Source organism: Mustela putorius, unplaced genomic scaffold (genome assembly GCF_011764305.1).
Source record: "Mustela putorius furo isolate JIRA1106 unplaced genomic scaffold, ASM1176430v1.1 tig00000166_pilon_pilon_pilon, whole genome shotgun sequence".
In the NCBI taxonomy this organism is placed as follows: domain Eukaryota; kingdom Metazoa; phylum Chordata; class Mammalia; order Carnivora; family Mustelidae; genus Mustela; species Mustela putorius.
In genome coordinates, this window is record NW_025421301.1 from 1,655,686 (window position 1) to 1,681,438 (window position 25,753).

The 25,753-nt window shown below is 41.7% G+C and overlaps 1 protein-coding gene across 2 annotated transcripts; it reads left to right on the plus strand.

Annotated features, from left to right (window-relative positions):
* Window positions 1-1,842: 1,842 nt before the first annotated feature.
* On the plus strand, window positions 1,843-25,624 carry CNR1 (cannabinoid receptor 1). Of its 2 annotated transcripts, XM_004766924.2 has the most exons (3): window positions 1,843-2,781; window positions 4,196-4,278; window positions 20,070-25,624. In XM_004766924.2, exon 3 carries the CDS (start codon window positions 20,133-20,135, stop codon window positions 21,549-21,551), a length of 1,419 nt encoding a protein of 472 aa, XP_004766981.1. In that variant the 5' UTR covers window positions 1,843-2,781; window positions 4,196-4,278; window positions 20,070-20,132; the 3' UTR covers window positions 21,552-25,624. The 2 variants fall into 2 exon arrangements, with proteins under 2 accessions (XP_004766981.1, XP_004766980.1); XM_004766923.2 differs by lacking the exon at window positions 4,196-4,278.
* The last annotated feature ends 129 nt before the right edge of the window (window positions 25,625-25,753 follow it).

Here is a 25,753-nt window from a genome sequence, read left to right on the forward strand (position 1 = left end):
CTCCAGTTTTCCTGTCACCTGAAAGAGGTGCTCATCCCAGCAAGAAGACCTGCCTAAATCCTTTCTTTAGACGCAATCACTTGAATCTGGGCTACATGGGAAGTGGCAACACTTTGAAGTTGGTGTCAAGTCACCAACTTAGTTGGGAAATTAGAGTCTGGGGGGTCACAAGGAGGGCAAAACTGTGCCTATGTCCTCCTGCGAAGGGTGTAGGGGAAGGTAGAAATCTAGAATCCATGACCCTTAAAAGAAAACTGAAGCAACAGATGTTGAAGCCTCCCTACCAGCCTTTTACATCATTAGATGACACTGTCTCCCCCGTGGAAGTAGGCCTGAAGATGCCTTCCTCTGCTGTGGGTAGAGCGGGTACCAGGCACTGGGGTTAATGCCCAACACTCATCCCACATCTACCCATCTGTCAGTTATTCCTTCATCTATTGATGGGTCAGTCAGATCTTCGTTTATACCCTATCCCATCTACCTACCTAGTAGAAAACGATCATTTCAGTTGTGGGTTCTTAAATGGCTATTTCTCTGATGGGGTAAATGGGAAACACTTCTTTTAACCTAAAGCAATCTGGGGAGATTTTCGAAGACTGAACTAGCACTTTGCAGGAAACCTGTCTATGACTGGCCTGACGCCTGGGTTCTGGACTCGCCACCCTCCAGCTTCCTCCCCAACAGTTTCCCCTCTTCCTTCAGAGGCTGGCTTTTTCGGATTCTCTCCTGTAGGCCAAATATGGGTCCAGATGTTATAAATGCTGCTGGGCTCTGGCCTGCGGCGAGAGGAATGTGGAGGTCACTACCCGAGGGCGTCCGGAATGAGGACTGGGGCGGAATTTGCTAGATCACTGGAGACGTATCATAAAATGAACGCTGTGGCAACCACGGAGAGGAGGACTGGGAAGCGAACCAAGTGCCTTCGGCGGGGTTCTTGGGGGGCAGAATGACGTGGCTCCCTCCATCAGGTGGAAACCGTGCAGTTCTCCCTCGACCCAACTCAACGAGAGATAAAGATGTCTAATCAACCACCAGCGCCGCCGCCACAACTCTGCCTGGGCCCCGGAGGGAGGGGGAGCGCCTTTTCTGCTGAACCAGCGACTCGGGCTTGTTTGTAGGTTCGCAATTCACCATGATAAATGTAAAGACCAATTAAGGTTTGATCCGTGCACACGGGAGGCAGACGGCGGCTGATAGTGGAACCAATTAACGAGCATGTACCCTAATTCCTGTCGCGGCCACCGGGCGCACCGCGGTTCCCCAGGCGCCAGCGGCGGCTGTCCCGGAGCCCCCGTGCGCCTCCGGCCCGGCCCTGCAGGGGGGCGTCCTCCTCGTGCGGGAGGGACGGGGAGCCGGGACCCCCAGCGGCTGGGGAGGGGGCGCGCCGGACAGGGAGGCGCAGAACCAGCCGCCTACGGAGCCCAACTGTTCGTAGCCCGGGCGTGCGGGTGGGGCGCGCCCCAGTGGTCCGCGCCGGGCGGGGGCGACGGGGGCGGCGGGGGCTGGAGAATGCTCCCAGCGCGAAGCCAGCCGGTGCCCCGAGGGCGGAGGACAGGTGGTCGCGTGGCCACCGCCAGGTAGCAAACTGCTCGGGGGCTGCGCAGCGCGGTCCCAATGCTTCGCCCGCCCCCGGGCCTGGCTCACTATTGCCCACCGCGGGGGCGACTTGGGGCGAGCTGAACGGCCTGTGGCCGCACCCCTGGCCCGGGGCTCCCCGGCCTCTCGCCTCCTGCTCCCCTCGCCCTTCCGGCTGCCCCAGACGTGACCCCCGCGCAAGGTGTTGGCGCTGCGCGCAGCCGGGGCGCGCGAGATTAATGGCCCCGAGGTCGGGGGCGGTGCAGGCACGAGCCCCTTCTTGGCTCGGCCGGGGTGTGAGGGTATCCGGGAGGAGAGCCAGGTCCTGGCAGTGGGAGCCCCCGGGACCGCGGCGGCGGCGGCGCAGAAGAAGGAGGAGGAGGAGGAAGAGAAGTAGGTGACGCGGGCCGGAGAGGCTTGTCCCCTCCGGCCCCAGGGCCGGCGCCACGGCAGGTGCCCCGCGCCGGCAAAGTTTGGAGCCACGGGTGCCGCGCTGCGCGGTGCGCGGGTCCCTCCCCGCGCAGTTCCCTCGGTGGGGTCTGTGCCGCCGCCGCTGCCAGGGCAGGACAAAGGCTCATTAACACGTGATGGGACCGCGCTTCATAAATGGGACTGGAGCGAGAGGGAGCCAGAGACAGAGCGCCAGCGGAGGAAGAGGCAGGGACCGCACGAGCGTGGCGAGGCGACGGGCGTCAGTGCTGGCGGAGACCTGCGGCCCCACGCCGAGCCAGGCTGGGCGAGCGGGAGGACCCACTGAAGAGCCCCGGGAAGGGGCGAGGCTCGCGGGCGGCGGGAGAGGAGGGGTCGCCAGTCGCTGTCGCTGTCGCGGGCGGGCGGGCGCTGGAGGCAGGGGACGCCGGCGCGCGGGCAGCGTGGACCGACTGACTTACTGACCGACCGACGGAGGCACACCCCGCTCCACCCCACCCCACCCCACCCCACCCCGCCTCGCCCGCATCCCCGCGCCGGCGCCGCCTCCCTCTGGCTACTCCCTCGGCCACCCCTTCCTTCTGCACTTCTTTTCCGCCTCCGCCTCTTCTTGGCTCCGGCGGCGCCAGTGCCTTCCCCTGGCCCGGGCGGGGCGCCTCGGCTCCCGCAGAGCTCCGTAGAGTCGGGAGGAACGTTTCGTTCTAGCAGAGCAGCAGCCCCTGCGCTGGGCGAGAGGTGCCGAGGGAGCTTCTCCCCGAGGACCGGGGGATGCGAAGGGTAAGACCTGGCAGGGTTGCGTTTGGAAATACTTTTTCCGCCTCCCGCCCCCTCGGGTACTGACCAGTGTAGTCCCCAAGTGTCCTTCGTGGAGTTCTTATTCCGTGTGAGCGAATCGTGCGTCGATGTTTACTTAGCTGTACCGCCCCGGCTTGTAAACTGTGGTCTGGGCTACTTCTGGAGCTTTCTACCATTTACTACTTATTGAATGTGTGTGCACCTCTGTGTACACTGATGTGTGTTTGTAGGAAACGTTTAATTGTGCATGTTTGAAAAAATAGGCGCTTGACTTGGTGCTGAATGTCTATAAACCGTATCAGCAACTAAGTGTTTCCAAATACATCCATCTCTGCACCAAACCTAGAAACTGCCTAAAATATTAAATGTCATATAAAGAAATGTATGTCAGATAATAAACTTTTGGTGTAGAAAAATAGCTGCAGGAGCCACTCTTTTTAAGGAAAAGTAAACGTACCTTTAACATCTAAATTTAAATGTTGATGGAACCATTTAACCCCAAACAAGCCATTAGACGAAAAAAGTTGCTGTGTTTTTGAAAGACATTTCTCGGTAAGGCTCACCATCATAAATGGATCGCCTCTCCAGTGGAGATGTTGGCAGTGACAGACAGGAGAAACTGTCATTTGGTCCTTTGGAAGTTTGAAAGCAACATGCATGCTTCTAATTATAGTTTTAAATTGAACAAATGAGGAAAAAAATGGTAATCTGTTCATCATTTTGCCTCCCATCTTCATTTCCCTTCAAATTAAGTGCCATTCTTGTCTTTGTTGTTGCTTCTTGATACATTAAGCATCCTTGGGCATTTAATAAGAGATTACAACAGATTTACTGGTTTTAAAGGTGTTGAAAGATATCTCTGTGGGTCCCATAACTTCTCCTCGTTTTTTATTACCAAGTTAATATCGTTTCAACCATGGGGGAAATGCAATTTCTTAGCGTAAACTCAGTAAACATTGAGTATCAGTGGGGTGACCACTGCCATCCATCTATTTTGCAGAATATTGAGAAGCTCAGAGCAACTAACCTTTAAGGTTCCCATAGGACTTTGTCTGATTTAAAGTGTTGCTTTTCTAATCCCACCCTACTGACAGTTTGCAAGGGAAGATACACTGATTGATTTTTCTCTGTCCCTTTTCTCCCCTGGTACTCCTTCTCCCTCCCACCATCTCTAACTCAGTTAAAAGCAATTTTATCAAAATAAAAGGCCACGCATAGTTTCTTAAGTGAGATAAATAATATTCTGATTATATCCATACATGAACAGAATCCATGAGCCTCCAGATTGTTAAATGTTGCATACTGCAAGCGGTTACTTGTAGGCACGATAGCAGTTGCTGTAGTTGGGCAAGAGGCAAGAGGATGGACGTGGTTTTAAAAAACTAATCCATTTTAGGTTACCAACAGAACTTACTGTGAACAGATTCTTTTTGTTCCAAAGATGTCTCCCACTCCAGGCAAGGAGCAATCCTGGCTGAGGTACGTATCAAGTGTCTGATGGGGAAAGGTCTCATTGTGTTCCTAAGTCTCTGTGGGGGTAACGTGAGGCCCCAGGGGGGAAATGCTCAGTTCTGACCTTTCAAAAATAAAATTACTATGCTTGCACACTCATTGTTAGGAAGGCAAATTAGATATTCACGCCCCCCAGTTTCAATAGATAGCTTCGATATAGATGCCTATGAAAAGAATGTTATTCCTGGTCCCTTAAAAAAACAGATGATGTTATTTAGTGTGGCATGTAAAGTTTTACATTTTGTTGCAAATCTGATTTCACGTTGGAGTAGTGCTTGGCTTTGTTTGTTATCCACTGTTTTCTGTCTTTTTCTGTTACCCTTTTCCCAGTGGACTCTGTGCCTCCCTGTCGCCTGTGAGATCGTGCCTCTCTAATAAGCCTAGCTGCAGGATCAGTGTGTTCTTTTTGGCATTTCAAAATGTTAAAATAGTGAAATTGTTAAATGTTAACAAGATGAAACTGCTGGGAATGAAATTCTCTGGAAGAACCACTCTATCTGTGGCATATTACAGTCTATTCCAAAAGAAAACTCTTTGATTCAGTCCTACCTCTTTTCTCAAGAAGGAAGCAGCCCCATTGATTGTGGTGATAAGTATTTAGTATGCAGTCTCAGCTTATTAATTACTAAGGCAAAGCCTGAAAAACTCTTTCAAAACAATCTTATGACATTCTTCTTTGCTTTGACTCAGGATTAACATGAACTACCAGGAAATTGAGACAGGCTCCTTGGTTGTCTCGCATGTTAGTGTTTGGAAGTAGAATTGAAATACTTGGCTGTTGAAGAATAAAGTATGATGAAACAGAACTTAGAATAGCTGTTGGTAGTTCACCACGCTTACCAAATGTTTCTTCCCAGAAAACAGTTGGCCTAATAAGAAAAGTGATTATTTCCCATAATTAGCTCTCCAGGAATGCTGCAAAAGAAAAAAAAAAAGTAATAAATTGAATCTGGAGATACCTAACAACACGTGATGAGTAAAACAAGATTTAGTGATAGCGTCTTGAATTTGGTTAGTCAGATGGAGCCTGTCCTTGAGGTTGCTGACTGTTTTTCTTGGGGGTAATTATGTTAGCTCAGTTGCCTGAAGAACACAGATGAGAGCTTTCATTCCTGCAAAAAAAAAAAAATAAATAAAAGGATGCTGTGTCTTCAGTGTAATCTGTCTCTTCTGTTTTTGTATTCATCATTTTCTAATTGAACTGACAAATGAGTTAGAGGGAAACCAGCCTTTGGGTTTAAATTATTTATAATTCTGCTTTTGCCTCTGAAAAGACCTGGACCTAACATTGTTTGAAAAACTGCTGGGGCCAAGTTTACATATTGCATATCTTTATTTTGAGGGACTACAAGCTCTGCTGGTTTTTCTTTTCTTGATTGAAGATTTGGTAGAGAACCTAAGGAATAAGAGGAAATCAAAACCAATTGATACACTTTGTATTGGCAAAATTTTAACTTCATACACCCCATCTCTAGTGCCTTCTTAATTCTTTTCTGATAGCAATGTTCACTTTCTGTTATAACTGCATGAATGCCGTTTCTGAGGTTTTGGGGGATAACTACACTTTGCCACTGAATTGTTACTTAATGTTTTTGATAATTATTTAATTCACTGATCTGTATCTTCTTAGATTAGATTGGGTTTAACAATTACATATTACAGATCAACTCAGATTTCTCCCAGATATGTTTTAGACTAAAAGAAAGAATAAATGTTATCCGGAAAAATATATAACATCAAATTATATCCCGCATAATTTTAGATGATTGGGATGTATGAACACACTCATATATATATATATATATATGAACAAACTTTTTCATAGGTGTGTATCATGCCTGACATAAAAATTTAGACCCATTGTCTTTATATATCTGAATATATAATTCATATTTTAAATAAATACTACAAATTTGGGAAAATGTCCAAATTCAAGGCAGCTATACAGCTGGACATAGAAGACTCAAGGCAAAAGAAGTATCCACCTTGCATCAAAACAAGTCTGTTCTGATTCTCTAGGGTAGCAGAGATCTTTTCCCATCTCAGGTGTTCTAAGAATCTTACAAAGATGCCAGGATGGGCATAACTACCTTTGATTATACTTTTCTCATCAACACTGATTGATGTGTTTAATTCAGTTCTCACCGGTCCTACTAGTTGTTTATTATTTTTGGAAAGGAAGTTGGGAGAAAAAAAATACAAGATTATTATTCTATCATAGAATGCATATTAATACCAGTGTATTTGTAATATACAGCACATTATAGTGTCATCACAAATAAGTTAAACTACAGGAAATAGGTGAGGAGGGAGAGGAAAGTTGTTTTTAGAGGTTTTCCAGTGCCTCTCTTGGTACTACTCAAATAGTTTGATGTTAGAGAAACTCCTATCTTAAACAGGCCTCAATGGATAATAGGTATGTTTATGACCTATCAGTGATAATGGGTCAAAGCCATTACATAAAGTAATCTGTGATTACCTCTACTTCTTAACAGAAAATGTTTACTAAAAGCTTTCCTGGGTCATATTTCTTCACTGCACGGGTGCCTCATGGAAAGTAAAGTACATTTCATTATAATAGTTTTTCTAGCACAGTTGCCATTACAAATACCTTCTTGAGCCAGTTTTTGTTGATATTTTCCATATATTTGAAGTATTTTCCATATGGATTATTAACAAATAACGTCTGGATATCCTCTAATTTAAAGTTTCATTCGGACAGGTTAATTTCATAATTTAGTGAGCACGAGGTTCATTGTTTTGTTTGTATGGGTTTTCGAAGGAAGAATTGTTTACTCACCAAACCTGAGCAAATGGGCCTGGCAGAGCCAGAGCAGTTGTTCTGAAATACTATAAATTCTGGTGCAGCCCCAGCTGGAGAAATTTTCACACTTGCACCTTAGGAAAGCTTTCAAAATTTTGCTTTGTTTGTTTTGTTTTGTTTTTGAATATGTGAGTTGAGACTGGTTAGATGGGAATCAATATTTCTTAGCTAAATCTTTTTTTTTTAACTTATTGTGCTATTGCATTATATTCTGTAGTTTTGAATGAATTTCCTAAGGTAGATTATGCATTTTTTTAATCTAACAAGGGATTTAAGTTCCCTTTTCTCCTAACACAGACAGCAAATAATTTTTCCTAAGAGCACAATATTTTATTATCTAATTCTTATTTTTTCCCCTTGAGTTTGGATTCTTAATTGGGTAGAGTTTGGATTCATTGAGTAGAAATTTGATATCTTTGGCTTGATTCTTTACCATCATTATCTACTCCGAAAAGCATTTAAAATTTGTTTTTTACTTTAGAGATAAAGGGCAGTATAGTTTCCTAAATTTGACAATGTAATATCTATTTTTTTAATTCCTACTAGCAAATTCCATGCTATTGCTTTTTAAAGAAAAGCAGAGGCATTTTTCAAAGATGTGCCAGGCAATCTGTTGTGGTAGTTGAATATACTGGCAAATGCTTTCACAAACTGTGTATGTCAGTAGTATATTTAAATATAATTAAAATAAAATATAATTAGGAAATAATGTTTTTCAAAGTTTATGTTTAAATGGGAGGGTTCCCTTTTTTCCTCATTATTTCTTCATCTGTTCTTTTAGACCATCTATTTAGAGAAGAAAATTGGACTATGAGTTCTATAAATCGAATTAAGTTGCAAGGAGTTTTACATTTAAATTGGTGATAAATTCCAGCGTGCTTTTTAAAAAACAAATTTCTCCTGGATATCGTCTAGGAAATTTTATAACATTGATTTCTGTTGGCCAAGAGGCTAATATAGCAAGCGAACCAATGCCATAAGCAGTATGCTTTTGTCCATCTTGTTTGCTTTTAACTCAGCTATATTTAAAAGTAATCAACCTGATTTATTCGTTAGAAAAGAGACTTTATTTAATGCCACTATGGTCTGTGTATTTTGGTTTATTCCCGTGTGGCTTTTGAAATGGACCAGATTTCCAACTCATTTCAATGCACTGCTACCAGAATATGTAAATGTTTTCTCTAGCATTTGTACAATTGTGGTGAGCAAGCAGGATACATGTGGAGAAGAAGGAAAGCTAAACAATTTAATATATAACCAAAGTAAGCAAAAGATCGTCCAGAGAGTTTGGTGTCTTTGCCCATGTGGTAATTTGACTCTAGAAGACAACTAGTTTTGGGAGTTCCAGCAAAGTTCTTACAAACAACAACCAGAAAAGGGAAAAAACCTTTGGATGATTGTAGTCCTCAGCGGAGGAAGTGAAGTATGAGTAATCTAAGATCCATTTTTATTGATGAAATAATTAGAAAGGAAACACTCTGTCCAAAGTCAGACATTTAAGTATTTGAAGATCCATTTCCATGTATTTATAACGCTTAGATATTTTTGCAAGCTATATGCCAACTATAAGCAGTAATAGGTTGCATAATTTAATTCTGTAAGTTAATTTGCTACAGATCTGCATTTCTTGGGCCTACTGCAAAATTTCCATTTTAGTTTGTTGTTTTCTGGGTGCCTCTCCTGTGACACATTGTTTTACAGTTTGAGGAAGAGATGAACAGAAACAGAAACATATCTAGTTTAAAAAATAAGCTGAATGTTAACTACCATTCCTGGTTTCCCGTTCTTTTATTCTCATCATCATGGGTTCTTTCACAGTAGAACGGAAAGAAATGGCTAGCAGACCTAGAGAGCTTTGCATAGACCTTGTAAATAGAGTTAGGAGAAAATGGTGTGTGGAGTTCTTAATTTATGTCTGCATGCTGGGTAAGTACATACTGTATCTTGAAGCCACTTTTCTCTGTTGGTCAAAAATATAACAGTAAGTTTCCTGAAAAAGTGCAGAGAAGCCCGGAATTGTAGACCGTTGAGAGGTTCCTTGAGAGGTTCCCACTCGTTAGGTTATGTTTCTTTTCAGGCTAGACCACAGAATTCTATTTCAGTCCCATAGAAATGCCTTGGTTTTAAACATCTTCTCTGGGAAACTACTTTACCATCAGTGGGCTCCCTTAGCCATCCATTTCAACCTACACTCACAGAATATTCTTTCTTCTTATCCTCAGTTCCTAAAGGTTCATTTTTATCTGCCCCCTCAAGCATTTAGTCTTTCTCATAGGTCTCCATAAACTTCAGAGTGTGTTAGAATCTCCTGGAGGGACTTCTAACAACACACCTGTTCCCCAAACCCCACTGTTTCTGACTCCATAGGTCCAAGGTGAACCTGAGAATTTGCAGTTTTTTAAGTTCCCAGGTAATGCTGATACTACTGTTCGGGAACCACTGGCCTATAAAATCACTCTGCATGCGCTCACAGACTACTGTGGGATGTCTCAGACTGTTCTTTGAGGTGTGTGTACCCTGGATGTCCAGCCTGTTCTCACCCATCTTATTTCCTAATTCTTCATCTTCACATCACTGTTGCTGAATATTTGCAGTTCCTCAGCTCAGTTCATAAGCACGAAATTGCACCACACAAATCCTGGGGAGGGTTTGACCTTGAAAGAGTACAACAGAACCACCTCATGGTTTCAGCGACATCAAATCCTATCCTTGCATCCAATTGCACACTTCCGTCTTAATTGAAACTACATTTCCAAAGCACATGTTTCATCTCTAGTGAAACCTACTTCCTCCAGTTCTGTTTGTATATAATTATTTGCATCTTGAAAGCATATTTTTATGTTTGTATCTTGCATGTCAGTACACACTAAATTTTTTTTTTAATTTCAGCTAAAGTGGATGGCACATAAGTACCTAATTTATAAAATCATGTTTGAAGGGAATCTGGATTTAAACAATAAAAACTTTCTTAAAATTATTCCAGTGAGAAGATGATAGGAAGGAAAAGGAATTATTTAGAAAGCTACCATATCCTCGATTTGTATGAGTATCTGGACAAATATTCATTTGTGAAATATTCCATTGTAACCCCTGTAATGATAAATAATTTTCCATTCTTTTTCATCCCGGAATTATGGCCTGTGTTGGTGACTTCATATTTGAAAATCAAAAAGCCACATGTTTCATAAAATAGAAATGAGTTGGGTTTGTTATTAGAATTGATTTTGGGCTCCTGAGATATTCCCATCTCACTTTTAGCATCTCTTGGCGTAAACATACTATTTGTTTCCAGTAGAACTACTTTCCTTTACTCATCCTTAATTAGTTTCTTGAGGCAGACTTCCAAATATTCACAATTAATTTTATCAATATATTAAATTTTCTCCATGCCCCTTTGCCCCAGAAAAGCAATTAAAAATGTAGTTTTTGTAGGCAGTAATAATAACCCATTTTAACCCTCCATAACATATTTTCTTATTTATGTTTTAATTAATTTGGTTGTAAAATACATAAAATGCTGTAGCAGGAGAAGTTGCTCAACCAAAGCAAGAACTATGTCCACTGAATAGAATAACAAATTGATTCCTGAGGGCTTATAAAAGCCACTCCATCTAGTGGTTGAATTTTCACATAACTTCTCTTGACAAGTAGTTTTGAAAACACACTTGCACGTGGAGAAACCCCTTTGGGAAAGATTAATGCATAATAACGGGCATTCGAGGAAAGGAAAAACTTCATTATAATCACAACCTCATAGATCGTCTTTAAAGGTCTATCAACAGCCTGTAATCCGGATTCATTCAAGACTGTGCGTGTCACAAAAATCTCTTTGTTTACCATTGCTGTGTGCCAAAACAGTGAGGTTTATAACACACACCCAGGTTCCGCAACGATTGGAATACAAAGTATATTTCTAATCTTTGCCTCAGGCTTCCACTTGCCATCGATATAACTACTGGTTAGTGATGAGATAAAAGGTCCTGGGATGAAGAATTGTTGATGCCTTTTTATTGGGGCAGTTGTTTTTGTTTTTTTTTCTTCAGGTGGATGTTTGTATGAGACCAAAACTCCGTTTTAATTCCCTTATAACTGACGGACTTTATGCCAAGGAAAACAATCGACAGTTAGACGCCTTTCAGCTAAGATAGATCTGCCACGTCGCTGACGAACACCTACATCTGTTTAGTAACCAGATATTGAGTAACTACGCCAGACGGGACACTGTGCCTGGCAGAGGACATGCGAGGCTTATAAGACAGGTCTCTCCTCTCAAGGTGTTCACGATTTGAAGGGTTTCGACACAAGAAAGATTGACACAGGGTGACTCAGCAGTGCCCATTCTCTCTCCAGGGAGAAAAACTCAAAGCATCTGTAGGAAGGGGGTTACACAACCCAATTACTGGGCTAAGCACCCCATACCATTGGGTGAAACAATATGGTAGGCCTATGACATATTTTCATATCCAATTCTATTCTGTCATCTGTGGGAGGAGAAGGACAGATGGGTGGCCTTTATTGGACAAAGTCGGGGGAGAGGGAAAATCATTTCTCTTGCTTCCCTGTATCTCCCCTTACACAGGGGTAATACGTGGATGTGTATTTCATGTGTACAGTGCTAGGCACAGAGTATGTGCTCAATGAAAATGTGATACATGAAACCGATGAGGGCATATAACTTTGTATCCATCAGCTACATGGCTGTTAGGGACACAGCTTTGTGCTGTTTGGGGACCAGGAATCTGTCACAAGCACTCCCTTGTTGGAGCCTTACAAAGGTTTACAGAATTTCTTAGCCTTGATTCCAGCGAGCATCTTAGGAGCGGGCCTCAAAGAGTCATCTTCTGACTGGGCCCAGCAAAACCCCACACTGCTCATGGTGGGAAACTGAGTGATTTCAAGTAGAGTTTGAATTTCTCCATATGGGAATGAAAGCTTCGAGCTTTTGTTTACTAACAACCATCATGCCCTCGCCTTTCCCTGCTGGTATTGTGGAAACTGTCATTACTGTCTACAGTCCTTACAATTGACTAAATGAAGGGGGGAAATCTAATTTTAAAAAATGGTGACAAAGACGAGTTAGATTTTTTTTTTATTATTTGCCAGCAGTTGCTGAAAATAAAGTGCTAATCCAGGGTTAGGAAATATAGTTTATAGTTAATTATCATACTTTGTCCCTGAAGACCACAAGGCAAGGATGTTTTGCAAGCACTATGGGCAGTCTTTTTGCTGTCAACAGATCTTTCCTTCAGATTTTAGTCGTTTGCTATGTAAAACGATCAGCTACTGTTTATTACATCCTTTCCCCCAAATCAATTCTTCCCCCTTAGAAACCAAGAAAAGGGTCTTATGTAGTTTCTGGACCTCAAAGCTAAGAGCAGTTAACTTCGAATTACTCAGCCCTGGGTTGAGTTCTAGTTCTGCTCCTCTAGTTAGAGAGAGACCTAGAGTTATTTTACTACTCCAAGCCTCAGTTTGCTCCTATGTAGAAGGAGGATCATGATATCACCTAATGCATGTAAATATTTAAAAAATAATTTATATTCTTATCACATAAACAATCTAATGTTTCTTATTACATTATTGGGGAATTGGAATCTTCTCTATTGTGCAGTTATTTAATCACCCAAAACATTCAATCACTCTAAGATTTGAACCTAGAGAAACAAGACTTAATTTTTCACTGAGCTTAATTTGTATGTTCGTTGATTCAAAGAGAATGTACTCCCTCATTGAAAGATTAAGGAAGAAACGGAAAGGGATGCTGCACCACTGGACAACATGTAGCATACTTTAAACTGTTGCTTCCTCGGCAATGAACTGTCAGATAACCTATCTCCTGGGTTCAAGGTGTTTTTTTGGGCTGGCTTTTAATGAACAAACTTCACATACATGATAAAGACGAGCTTATGGAGTATTTTGTATATGGACTGTGGCTTCTATTGAGTTGAAAATTTTGCAGTTTTTAAGGGAAAGCTGCATCTATTATGCCTGGTTACTTTCTTTACAGATATGTAGAAAAGGTAGCCCTCTTTAAAAAAAGAGAGACAAAGGCACTTAGTAAGAGGAAGCATCAGAACAGTAGAACAAAATTAAATGGTAAATGGAGAAATGGAATTGGTTATGAAAGTCAACAAATCATTTCACTTGTATCATTGCCTTTGTGATAGACTTTTCTTACAGCATCATCACCTAATAGTGAATGTTTAATCTGATGTAGTTTTAAAACCATCATTTTTTTAAGCCCTAAAATTCTTTTAAATTTTAACAAGCTTTTAAATTTAAATAATTAGGCATACTTCAAGTTAAATTTGAACAGAAATATAGCCTTATAACTGCCTTAATGTCTATTTAGATCATATTAATTGATATATTTTCATGAAATATATTTTCTTACTAACAAAGACCAGAGAAAATGGTGCATTTAATAACTTCTATTCCACAGTGCAAAATATATGGAAAGCTAAGGCCAACCGAGCATTACCTACATAATGGAATTTTCTTTTATATATGGGAAAAGGAACTGACATTAATACAAGGAAGAAGGATTATGTATTTTTGCCTGAATTATCAGGATAATTAAGTCAATCCTTTACTTCTCTTTGCTATAGAAGATAATGCAAAAAGGCAACCAAACTACTTTAATAATTCCAAAACTCTGATGGTTATATAAGACTTAGAAAAGACTCAGTTGCTCATTCAGCCATAGCAGAAGCATCATTTATCCAGCTATGGTGTTGGCCCATGAGATCTGCCGTGTATACTGAGGACATGTCTTAGACATAATGCAATTATAAGGGTCAACTAAAATTTTCCTACTAACTTTAGAAAAATACATTATCAAGTTACTTTTTCTTGATCAAATTAGTAGAAACCAGACTCGTTCCCAGAAATGAATGGAAAATAACAAATACATCCACTGGCACCTTCATTCTCTTGAACCCTTCACAAGACTCTTTTATGAAGCTAGCTAAGCAGAACAACACAAAGCGAACAAAGAGATAAGGGAGAATAACGGCTCGTTTAAGCAGGGGCCTGGAACCCCTGCTTAAATGGGGTCTTGGACTCCTATTAACTTAGAAACCATGAGCTTGGGCATTGTGTCCTTAAAGCATTTGTACACTTAAGATATTACAGAAGGAGCCGGGGATGGGGAGCGTGCTGAGTATATCAGGAGCACTGATCCTTCTGATGCTTCTAGAGGGTTTTCGGCCCAACTAGTCTTGACATCCTTCAGGGATACCCAGAGAGGCTTGCACAGTCCAGAACTGCAAGGATTTTTACTCCAGTACAACTGTGATAAATATCTCACTTACTGAAATGTCTCTCTGAAACAAAGAATATCTTCAGTAGGGCAGTGAAAACTAAAATAACCTGCTGTTGATCCTATTGATATAGAAAAGACTTTATTTGAAGTCTTGTTTTGTCACTCTATGTTCACCCTAATCAGGACGTGGATATTTTATACCCTCAATGGTCACAGAAACAAAGCTGTCAACTCTAGGTAGACTTTAGAATGCTTCATGCTGCTGCTCATGTACCCAGAGTGTTTCTTTGATGTGTTACCATAGTTGTGACTTATATAAGTTTAGGGGTAGTAGATGGAGAGACAATTGTACACTTAGTGAGATGGACAAACAGGTAATATCATTCCAAAAATCTGAAGTTTCTTTTTTTTTAAATAATAGATTCAACACATTAAAATATTTTTATTTTTCTAAAGATATGATTTATAGCTTAAATTAATAGAATAAGTTGTTTATATTTTTAGAAACAGAATTCTGGGAAAATCCCCTTAAATGTCATTCAGTCATTGTTTTACTCTAACAGTAATAAAAACCAACTGCCTCTTTAATAGGTGCATCTACGCATCTTGCTAGAAATTTCCAATTATGATTTTCCCAGTAGCAAACAAAAACAAAATTAATGGCAGCTGCATCCCCCAAAGCCTAAACCGTATTACTAATGAACTCTCAAAGAAAACTCTCAGTGCAAAAAATAATCAGGTGAAAATTACTGTAATAATCCAAAGGTAGAAATAAAGGGAAAAATTACTGAAATGCAGAGGACCGCTTTCCTGCCATGATCCTGTTAACTGGTAAAATTGCCTACGCACCGTGGTACTTTGACATTACTAAAGTCCTTGAACTGCACAAAATCCATGTATACTTTAAAACTGTATTCCTTAATTAAAGTTGGCTGATACTGAACAGAAATTAGTCTATATTTCAAAAAAAAAAAAGAAATTAGTCTATATTTCATAACCACACCATGCTCCAGTTCAGAGTTAACAAGTGACTTTGTTTTAATGAAAGTGCTTGGTTGCATTTAAGTGGGAAATTGTGATCACATAGGTGGTAACCTTAATGTAGAATAAATCTCAGGCACACATAGGTTTGCGTTGCTGAAAAAAGATGTTATGGGTGGTCTATATAGAATTATATAACTTCAGGAGACCAGCTTCTTCACTGAAGAAGCTTTGTAGCTCTTCCAGATACTAAAATTTTAATCTTTGAGGCCATGCCAATAGGCAGATTTACCTAGATGGGCTGGGATAGGAAATAGTGATTTAGTAGGAGCGAGTCTTAATTACTATTGACAAAATGCCTTAATTTGGGTTTGTAAGAAGCTAGAAGGCTTGAATATAATACAGAACGCGAAATGGCTTTATCCTAGTTACTGTTAATTCCTAAAACCGTGCATAAAGTCAAAGAGCAAAAATTCTGGAGTCTGAGAGTCTGGAGTCTGTCAGCTACAAACTCTTCATCTTCTGGACAATTTACATTAACATCTAATGACCTCCATTTCCTTATCTGTGAAATAGGGATTAATAAATAAGCACCTAATAAAGCTGTCATGACAATTTGATGATAGAATATGTGTGAGGTCTCTGGTCTCCTGAAGTTATATAATTCTGTATAGACCACCCATAACATTTCCTCCTCCACACATGCACCCATGGGTGCATCTTCTATTTCCTTCATGCTTTAAGTGCGGAGACAAAAATAAAATTTGAAGAAGCAGCCTATGATCTAATAAGGCACTGTGCTATCTCAAAACAATATATGGCAAGGGTCATAGTACTAGGTAATGAAGAACAACTCATATTTACTGAAGACTTAAATTTTATGCCAGACACTGTTAAGTACATGATCTGCTTTTTTTCTTTTTCATTTAATTTTTAGAACAATTGTATAACTTAGGCAATATCATCCTCCTCCTCATCCCCATTTTGCAGATAAAATACTGAGGCTTATCGACATTAACTCCTTGCCCAAGTACAAGTTGCATAGTAATCTTGGTCTGCTAACTCCTAATTCGGTGTTTTCCCCATTACTAGTGTTTTGACTGGTTGGAATCAGCGGGGAAAGGAAGGGAGATAGTAGCATCCTTGGCTCAGGTTACAGGGATGATGACTCAGTAAGATTAAAAGCAGCTTTGAACCCCAGCAAGTAGCTGTTAAAAACTTCAAATGTGGCTAGTACCAGGTGTCGAAGTAATAATATTTTGTATACACTGAGTTAAATAAAATATATCATTAAAATTAATTTCACCTTTTACCTTTTCCTTTTTACCTAGGTAGCAGAAACTTTAAAATTGCATATGTGGCTTTATATTTTTATTAGACAGCACTGCTCTAGAACCAGAACATCTGGGTTTGTTCTGGCTTGGCCACCTACTAGCTGTGTGAACGGTGAATTCCTTACCCTCTCTGTGCCTTTCATCTGTGAAATGGGGATCATAGCGGCACCCACCTCATAGGGCCATTGTGAAAAATAAATAGTTCCATAGACATAAGAGGCTCAGGAGGCCGCCTGCACATAATAAGCTCTCCCTTCGTGCATAAAAAGGGAAAGTCAGCAAGACTTTGGGGTCTGCTTGATTATAGAGGCCAAGAAAGAAGAGGCGTTCAGGGCGTTCAAAGTATGAGATTGGGCAGCTAATATGATTAGTCATAATTCCATAAGAAATGTGCAAAAAGACAGGACTGAAGGTAATTTGTTGCAGCACTATTTGTAACAGCAAGAGATGATGAACAATGTAAACCTGCATCAGAAGGAGGCTGGTCACACTCATCTAAGGGATACTTAAGGCACCTGCTAAATGAGGAGAGGTTTTGTGGACCAACGGGGAACGGTCTTCATGCATACTTTTAAATGGAAAAGCAAGGTGCAGAACAGTATGTGTGGTATATTAGTATTTGTTAAAAAGAAAATAAAGAAAGAATTCATGTATTTGTTTGAGTATGCATGGAATATCTCTAGAAAGAGTAACAAGGATCTTCTTGCCACGGGAGAGGAAAACTGGATGGTTGAGACATGGGGATGGAGGAGACAGACTTTGCTGTATGTCCTTCTGTTCCTTTTGAATTTGGAATCATTTGGATGTAATATATGCATATAAATGATCAAAATTTCAAGTAAGTTCGTTTTTAATTGGGAAATGTGAAGGACAAGTTAGTTACTTGAAATAAGCTGACTTGGGAGGGAGGTCCTGGATTGGCTCCCAGGTTCGGTTTTTGGGCCAAATACCCATTGAATTAATTACATTTCTCTCCTCTGATTTTTAGAAAAGGCAAATAAGTATTATTAAATCACTGCTTTTATGCACCAGTTAATAACATTCAGCTGCACCTCTTAGGTTCATGTGAACATTTCTAAGGGAGACTAGCCCTCTCTTTCTTCTCTGCTATCATGTTATCAGGCTGGTGAAACACGGAAGAAAAAAAGATACCATTCCTGTGCTTGGAAACCACTTTTTAGTTATTGAAGTAGATATGTAAGCTCATGATTAAATGATACAGTGAGCCCTGTAATAGAGGGGAAAGCTGGGGGAATTAGTTCTGCCTCGTGGGAAGGGCTGGCCAAGGGGATATCAGAAATGGAGGTAAGTTTAGCACCAGGCCTTGAGAGATCAGTGGAGCAGAGATCTTGGAAATGCGTATTTCAGACAGGGGGAGGCTTAGAGGGAAGGAGGAAGGTGTGCAGGTGTGACTCAAAGAACAGCAGGGCCAGTGAGCTCTATGTTGGAGTATAGGTGGGTATGGGTATGGGTGGAGTATGGGTGGGTGTTGAGAGGCCAAAGTTGGATATGAGGATGTGCCAGGACCATGAACAGCTCTCTCACAAATTGTGGCTATTTTCTGTGTCCTTCAGATGGTGGATGGAAACTTTCATATGTAAACGGAGTTGTTTAGCAAATGTAAGTTTGCAGAGAGTAGAGTTGACTCAGAAGAGAGCCTGGACCCAGGGATAGTAGAATCTAGAAAGGTGGACCACATTCAGCACCTTGTCCCTATTCCAAGTTACTAAATAAAGCAGAAGGAAAAAAAAAAACCCCACATTGTGATACTTAAGGTATTCATTTAAATTTTTCACCTTTGCCTCCATGTTCTGTCTCCACTCACTAATCCTACATACTCTTGGCATAGACATCCTGTCCTTGGGGAAGCCTCCTTCTGCCCCCTGAGACTAACCGCCCCCAACAGTGTCTGGTGTATCTCCAGTCATAGTGGTCACCACATTTCATCATAATTACCGGGGTCAGCTGTCTGTCTTCTGCCACACTGTGTACTCCATGTGATAGGGACTCTTGCTTGGTACTGTACATGCCCAGCCCTTAGTGCTTACCTACCACAGAGCCTGGCACATACTGGGTCCTCCATAATTTTGTCAAATGAATGAATGAGTGACTCATGACTTCAGATAGGTAGGATTTCTGTATTTTAGCAGGAGAACTCAGAACATTTTCATTTGTTCCAAGATAATTACTATCCCACAGCACCCCCGCTATACAGTGTGCTATATTAAAAAAAAAGAAAAATATAACTAGGAAATAAAATGTTAGTTTTTATGGTTATTTTAAAATTATTATAGATACCACTTAGTAATTCTAATGTCATTATAAGCGAAAGAGCCTAATAGCTGCATTTTAAGGAGAATTTATAAATAGTAAAATCAATTCCCTGGCTGTTTATTTTGAAACAAACACCAAATTGTTTATCTTAGAATTGAAGAGCTCTTAAAATTTGGCTCCCTTTTCTCAGTTATCCTTATTTCCGGGGCCATCTACACGGAAGCCTAGATGATACAGCATTGAGGCCTGCTTCCTGTCTCCCAGCATGCTTGTGTCACCGCACCTCTCATGAGGGACACTGTCAGGAAACGCTCTCCTTCATCACTGCTTCCCAGTGTTCAGGATCTTGGTCTGCCCAGAAGCCTCAGTGCAAGTTTGCCGTTCGTGACATTTTTCTTGGTTGGTGTACACATGTTCAACGTTCACCTCAGCCATGAGTTGATCCAAATGTCTCCTCTGGGGGAGGAGACTTGCCTGACAGAGATAGGCCAGCATCTAGATCTTCGCCTATGGTCATCTGTTCCTCTGGTTCTCAGAAGTCTCTTCCTCCCCCTTCACATTCAGCATACAGCCTCATTCTTTGGTTGTGCTGTACATTCAGTCTTACCTGTGTGACAAGGTGATAAAGTCTTTAAGAGCAGTAGTTGTGTGACATGTTGCTCTACCCTGTCCCCACCAGCATTAGGATGCTGTGTGTCTGTGGTGGTAGAAGCCAGTGGTAGACATTTCCTAATGCAACTATGAGGTGTGTGCCACGCCCAAGACACACTTCCTTCTGCTTGACTGTCAGACCCTGGAGGTCTGTGCAGGATCACACAGTGACTTAAATCCAGACAGCTTCAGTAATGAAAGAAATGTGTTTCTAGTGGGCGCCTCCACATCGCCAACTCTGGGTGGCTTTTCTGTGACTGACTGACTCATTTTGTTGACTGAAGGTGACAAGGATTTTATCTAGGCTCAGAGACAGGAATAAAATACCATGATGGTACATGTTTGGGATGTTTACAGTCAGTTTTTAAAACATTATTATGATTTTCCCAAGCTTTTCACCATTGAGCTTTTTTGTTTTCCCTCCTGTTAGGACTCCCTGCTGTGGGTCTCTTTCTCAGTCCTTTTGAGTTTGGCCTGATCCAAGACGGAGGTTATGAAGTCTATCCTAGATGGCCTTGCTGATACCACCTTCCGTACCATCACAACAGACCTCCTCTACGTGGGCTCCAATGACATTCAGTACGAAGATATCAAAGGTGACATGGCATCCAAATTAGGGTACTTCCCACAGAAATTTCCTTTAACTTCCTTTCGGGGAAGTCCCTTCCAAGAAAAGATGACTGCCGGAGACAATGCCCAGTTGGTCCCGGCAGACCAGGTGAACATTACTGAATTTTACAACAAGTCCCTTTCATCCTACAAGGAGAATGAGGAGAATATCCAGTGTGGGGAGAACTTCATGGACATGGAGTGCTTCATGATTCTGAACCCCAGCCAGCAACTGGCCATCGCCGTCTTGTCCCTCACGCTGGGCACCTTCACGGTTCTGGAGAACCTGCTGGTGCTGTGTGTCATCCTCCATTCTCGCAGCCTCCGCTGCCGGCCCTCTTACCACTTCATCGGCAGCCTGGCTGTGGCCGACCTCCTGGGGAGCGTCATTTTCGTCTACAGCTTTGTTGACTTCCACGTGTTCCACCGCAAAGACAGCCCCAACGTGTTTCTCTTCAAACTGGGTGGGGTCACTGCCTCTTTCACGGCCTCGGTAGGCAGCCTGTTCCTCACGGCCATTGACAGGTACATATCTATTCACAGGCCCCTGGCCTATAAGAGGATCGTCACCAGGCCCAAGGCCGTGGTGGCGTTCTGCCTGATGTGGACCATCGCGATTGTGATCGCCGTGCTGCCTCTCCTGGGCTGGAACTGCAAGAAGCTGCAGTCCGTTTGCTCAGACATTTTCCCACTCATCGACGAAACCTACCTGATGTTCTGGATTGGGGTCACCAGCGTGCTGCTGCTGTTCATCGTGTATGCGTACATGTATATTCTCTGGAAGGCTCATAGCCATGCAGTCCGCATGATTCAGCGCGGGACCCAGAAGAGCATTATCATCCACACATCCGAGGATGGCAAAGTGCAGGTGACACGGCCCGACCAAGCCCGCATGGACATTCGGCTGGCCAAGACCCTGGTCCTGATCCTTGTGGTCTTGATCATCTGCTGGGGCCCTCTGCTAGCGATTATGGTGTATGACGTCTTTGGGAAGATGAACAAGCTCATTAAGACAGTATTTGCGTTCTGCAGTATGCTCTGCCTGCTGAATTCCACCGTGAACCCCATCATCTACGCTCTGAGGAGCAAGGACCTGAGACATGCTTTCCGGAGTATGTTCCCCTCGTGTGAAGGCACTGCGCAGCCTCTTGACAACAGCATGGGGGACTCAGACTGCCTGCACAAGCATGCCAACAACGCGGCCAGTGTTCACAGGGCTGCAGAGAGCTGCATCAAGAGCACGGTCAAGATTGCCAAGGTGACCATGTCTGTGTCCACAGACACGTCTGCCGAGGCTCTGTGAGCCTGACGCCTTCCTGGCAGCACAGGAAAAGAAATTCATTTTTTTTTTTTTTTAAAGCTTAAAATCTAGAAGAGTCTGTCGTCTCATCGGTTTATATTTTTTAAGTTGACCATGCTCAGTGAAAGGGGACTGTCACCAGGATCGGTTCTCAGCTCTGTAGCATTTCGACAGTGTAGGTACCGAAACTCAGTTCTTCAGGGGTTTACAGTGAAGAAAGCCAGCTGCTGATGTGACCGAAGCTTCTTCAGGGTCTCAGTGAAATGGGAGAGACACGTGCAGCTACATGGTCTGAAGTCTAAGGACCCATAGGAAAACACCATCAAATGAGTAATGCCTTTGTAACCACAACTCTCATTATAATGTGAAATGTATTTGTCCATAAGTATCAGAGATGTCCATTTTTACAAGTTATAGTACTAAAGTAGAGCTCTTTTGTAAAATGTGTCGTGTCATGTGAGATGTGGATCCGTGTTTACTGTGTGTTATTTATATTCGTCTAGTTCAGCAAAACCGGAAGGTAGATTTTCATGAGAACAATGGGACACAAGCGGCGGATATACACCAGTGAGACCACTTTTTTAAAAAAGTATTGCCCGTGACCTGAGAAACCTTAATATTTTTTCCAATCTATTTAAATTTGACACTGAGATACTCATAAAGGTTTATTTTTCTGTTAACAACAAGAAGAATCTGAAGACTATCCAGAGCATTGAGCAGAATTCACTGATACTTAAACATTTGTTAGCCCTACATTTTCATACATGGACATTTATTATCTTCTGGACTATGGCTGTTCTGTTGGGTGATGGATTACAAGCAGAATGGAAAAGAGAAGGCATATTGACTTTTCTGGCTGACATCTCTGACTTTCTTTAGTCTTTAGCTATTACTAGACCTCTTAAGACAGCATGTGTCAACCTTAATGTATATTGTTATCACTGTGCAATTGCTGTTTACTTGAAGAGTACTGCATTCTTATATTCCAGGTTTCAGTAGATTTCATGCCTGGGTGGCCAAATGAGTCTTCATTTTTTCTTAATTGAAAATAAGTATTGTCTGGATCAGTAAAATTATACCGTGCGTGAGTGTGAATATAAATGTGTGTGTGTTTCTATCCTGTAACTGTTACAGTTGTGTCCTAAAGTGAGAAAACTGTGACCAAGTGTAAATCGTACCACTTGCTGCATACTTGCACATGAATTCAGTTTCTAAAATTGAGTTCTTTATGAAAGCTGGTTGGTAAAAATACCATAAACATTCATAAAATTCCCCCCTCCCCGCCAAGGGATTGGGTCAAGTACTACTAAACTGACCTTTAGATATTTCTTAAGACTCGTGTCTACCAAGGAATGATCAATGACAAACACGCAAGTGAAGGTCTATATTTGCCATGTCAGTGTTGGGAAAATGAGTGTCTTGGTTTCTGAGCACCTAAGGTCTACCAGGTCTATAGGGAGGTAAATCATCAAAAAGGAAGTGGTTCTAAAGAAATCCATGATGACATTTGTTGTTGGAATGTGGAGCAGTGTGATCCCGTCTAAGCAACACTGGACCCCGCCTGCTGAAGGAGGAGTACCCAGTCGGGTCCTCGTGGCTAAGGAGGCTGGGCAGACAGTGGTGATACAGAAAAAGGCAGTGAGGAGCAGACACCCTTGAGACTGAGGCTTGGATGACATACAGCTCTTCTATGCTTTACCCAGATGCCCGTGGTGACAGCCCAGAACCTGGCTTTGACTAGATAGGTTTGGGCTAAGAAGTAGGCCTCTCCTCTTTTCCTGGTAAGCAGGGTCTGCTAAAATATAAGCTGAGCATGGCTTTCTTTCTTCTTGTGCCCTAGCCTGATACTCCTTAATGGTGCCATGGATGCTCAGAATAAGGCCCTTTTCCCAGTGAGCATTAATATTGCTTCAGAAGTCACTTGACCCTGACCAATTTTACTTACAAATAGTCTTCTTATACAGATAAAGCATGGCTCCTACAGGACCCAGAGACCTGCCTAGCATGAATTAAAGTGGAGAGCTAGCATTTATCTGGTGATTTCTAGCTCTCTAGATAGATGAGCAGTCTACTGGGGCATTGTCCTTTTGTGGCAGTATATGGTCTGCAGCTGAATGTGGCCTGTGGGCCAACCTGGGATGGATTTAGCTGTCTGTACGTACAGCTCAAATCTGCCTGCTGGTTGCCTCACTTTATCTCTCTGGGATATGCAGGGGAGGGCTCAGCATGCTGGAGGATGAATAAGCTCTCTTTAGGAGAAAGAAAAAAGATCGTTTCCAAAAACTCACCAAGGTCTGGTTCCACTGAAGAACTGCCATTTTTTTGTCCTGCATTATCCCGAATTTTAATCCACACATCTCAGAGCTCACCAGGCAGCACCAACTCTCTGCTCGCAGCTATGAAGACCTGGTGAAGACGAAATTCTCATTATTTGTAGAAAAATTCCAGGATTCATTTTTGAAACTGTATCTGTGTGTATGCAATGTAGATTTTATAGTGTGTTGTGCTTTCAAAGATCTGAATCATATATAACAAATTAAGGGACAATGGGGCTGATGGCACTAAACTTGGTGCTTATTGATATTCCAAGAAATATCTATGAAATACCATCACATTTGTGTTACACTACCTTCATTTTAAAACTCTTCAATTAGTTTGATTCACTTTGATGCTTTTAATATCATTTCCCAACCCAAGAGACTCAAATGTTCTCCCTAATGAGTATACTTATTAGAATTACCATTCATCAGTATCATTCATTACCGAGTCCCTTAATTAGGCCCATTAACTTAAATATAATTTAAATTTCAAATAAGTCTTGTAAGGTCTGACTTCAGACTTACCTATGTTCCTCTGAGGGTAACATATTTGTCCTGACCATGCATTTCACTATCACATACGTCTTCAGAAAGGGCCAAATTCCTAACCTATTCAACTTCCTCAGAGTAATGATGAATCTTTCAGTCCTACACCAATAGTTTCATTTAGACAAAGAGGGCTGTTTATAAGAAACTCTGATTTTCCATTATGTAGGAGATTTATGGAAAAGAAACATGGATCTGGGAGAAGCTGCAGACATATGCCTACACTTGAGATGATACCCAAGCCTCCCCACCACACCGAGTCAAGTCTTATCTGGCATTAAGTGTCAAGGGATTTTGGCTGCCTAAACCCACGTTGCAGGAACCAGGCCCAACCACCAGATGAGAATTAGGCCCTGGATGAGTAGAACTCTAGTTACTGTCCTGTTGATTCATTTCTGCCATCCCACATATGTAAAAGAGGCCACCGATACCATGCGCAAAATTAGATTTCTCACAATCTAACTGTATATTTGTATGATATTTTAAAATCTCCTAAATGCTGGGCAATGGCTATTAAGAATTGTCTTGCATTGGCCTTCTGATGAAATGTTAACAATGCCTATTGTAATATAGACAAAACATTTTATCTACTGATTGGGGCTGAATGTATGTAAATAGGTTTAAAAAAAAAGTCAGACATTTAAGAAGTGGCCTACAAATCAGTACTTTTCAGATAGAAGGGTTTCTTTACATTGCTGTGGCATCCTACAACCTATCTTCACGTAAACTTAGTGTACTAGGCTTGCTGGGGATCCGAGTCCCCAAGAGAGGAAATCTTTTCTTGTGACAATATGAATCAAGATGCCAGATTATCTGGATTCTTATTTCCGATGTTTCAACTGGGAAACAGAACTCTTTACTGTCTGTAAATCTAACATTATTCCTTTTCCTCTTAGAAGAATATGGTATCGTTAGATGTCCATTGAGCTGGTAACATCCTTGCAACCGCCGTAATATCTTCGTTAGTAATATGTATAATACTTTGTACACAGGTACTAGTAAGATTGTTATTCAATGTAGCTTCAGTCATTAAATTACTAGAGCAAAGTAGTACTTTCGTAATATTTACAATGTATTAAGCCCACACTATATTTTATTTCGATGATATAATTAAATTGTTACTTATTCCAAGAGAAAACATCCCATCATGTCTATTGTCCAAAGTTACCTGGAATCCAATAAAAATTCTAGATTCTCATGAAGAACATAAAATGCCTTTGAATTCTGCCTTATTTCACAGTCTAACATTAAGACACTCAGGATTTAAGTTCTGAAAGATTGTTGAACCACTGATTTGTTCCCAAAAAGCACTTAGGACTTTGATAAATGAGGACAGGTTGG

Coding starts and splice junctions, on each gene's coding strand:
- CNR1 (XM_004766924.2), top strand. CDS start 20,133: ATGAAGTCTATCCTAGATGGCCTTGCTGATACCACCTTCCGTACCATC.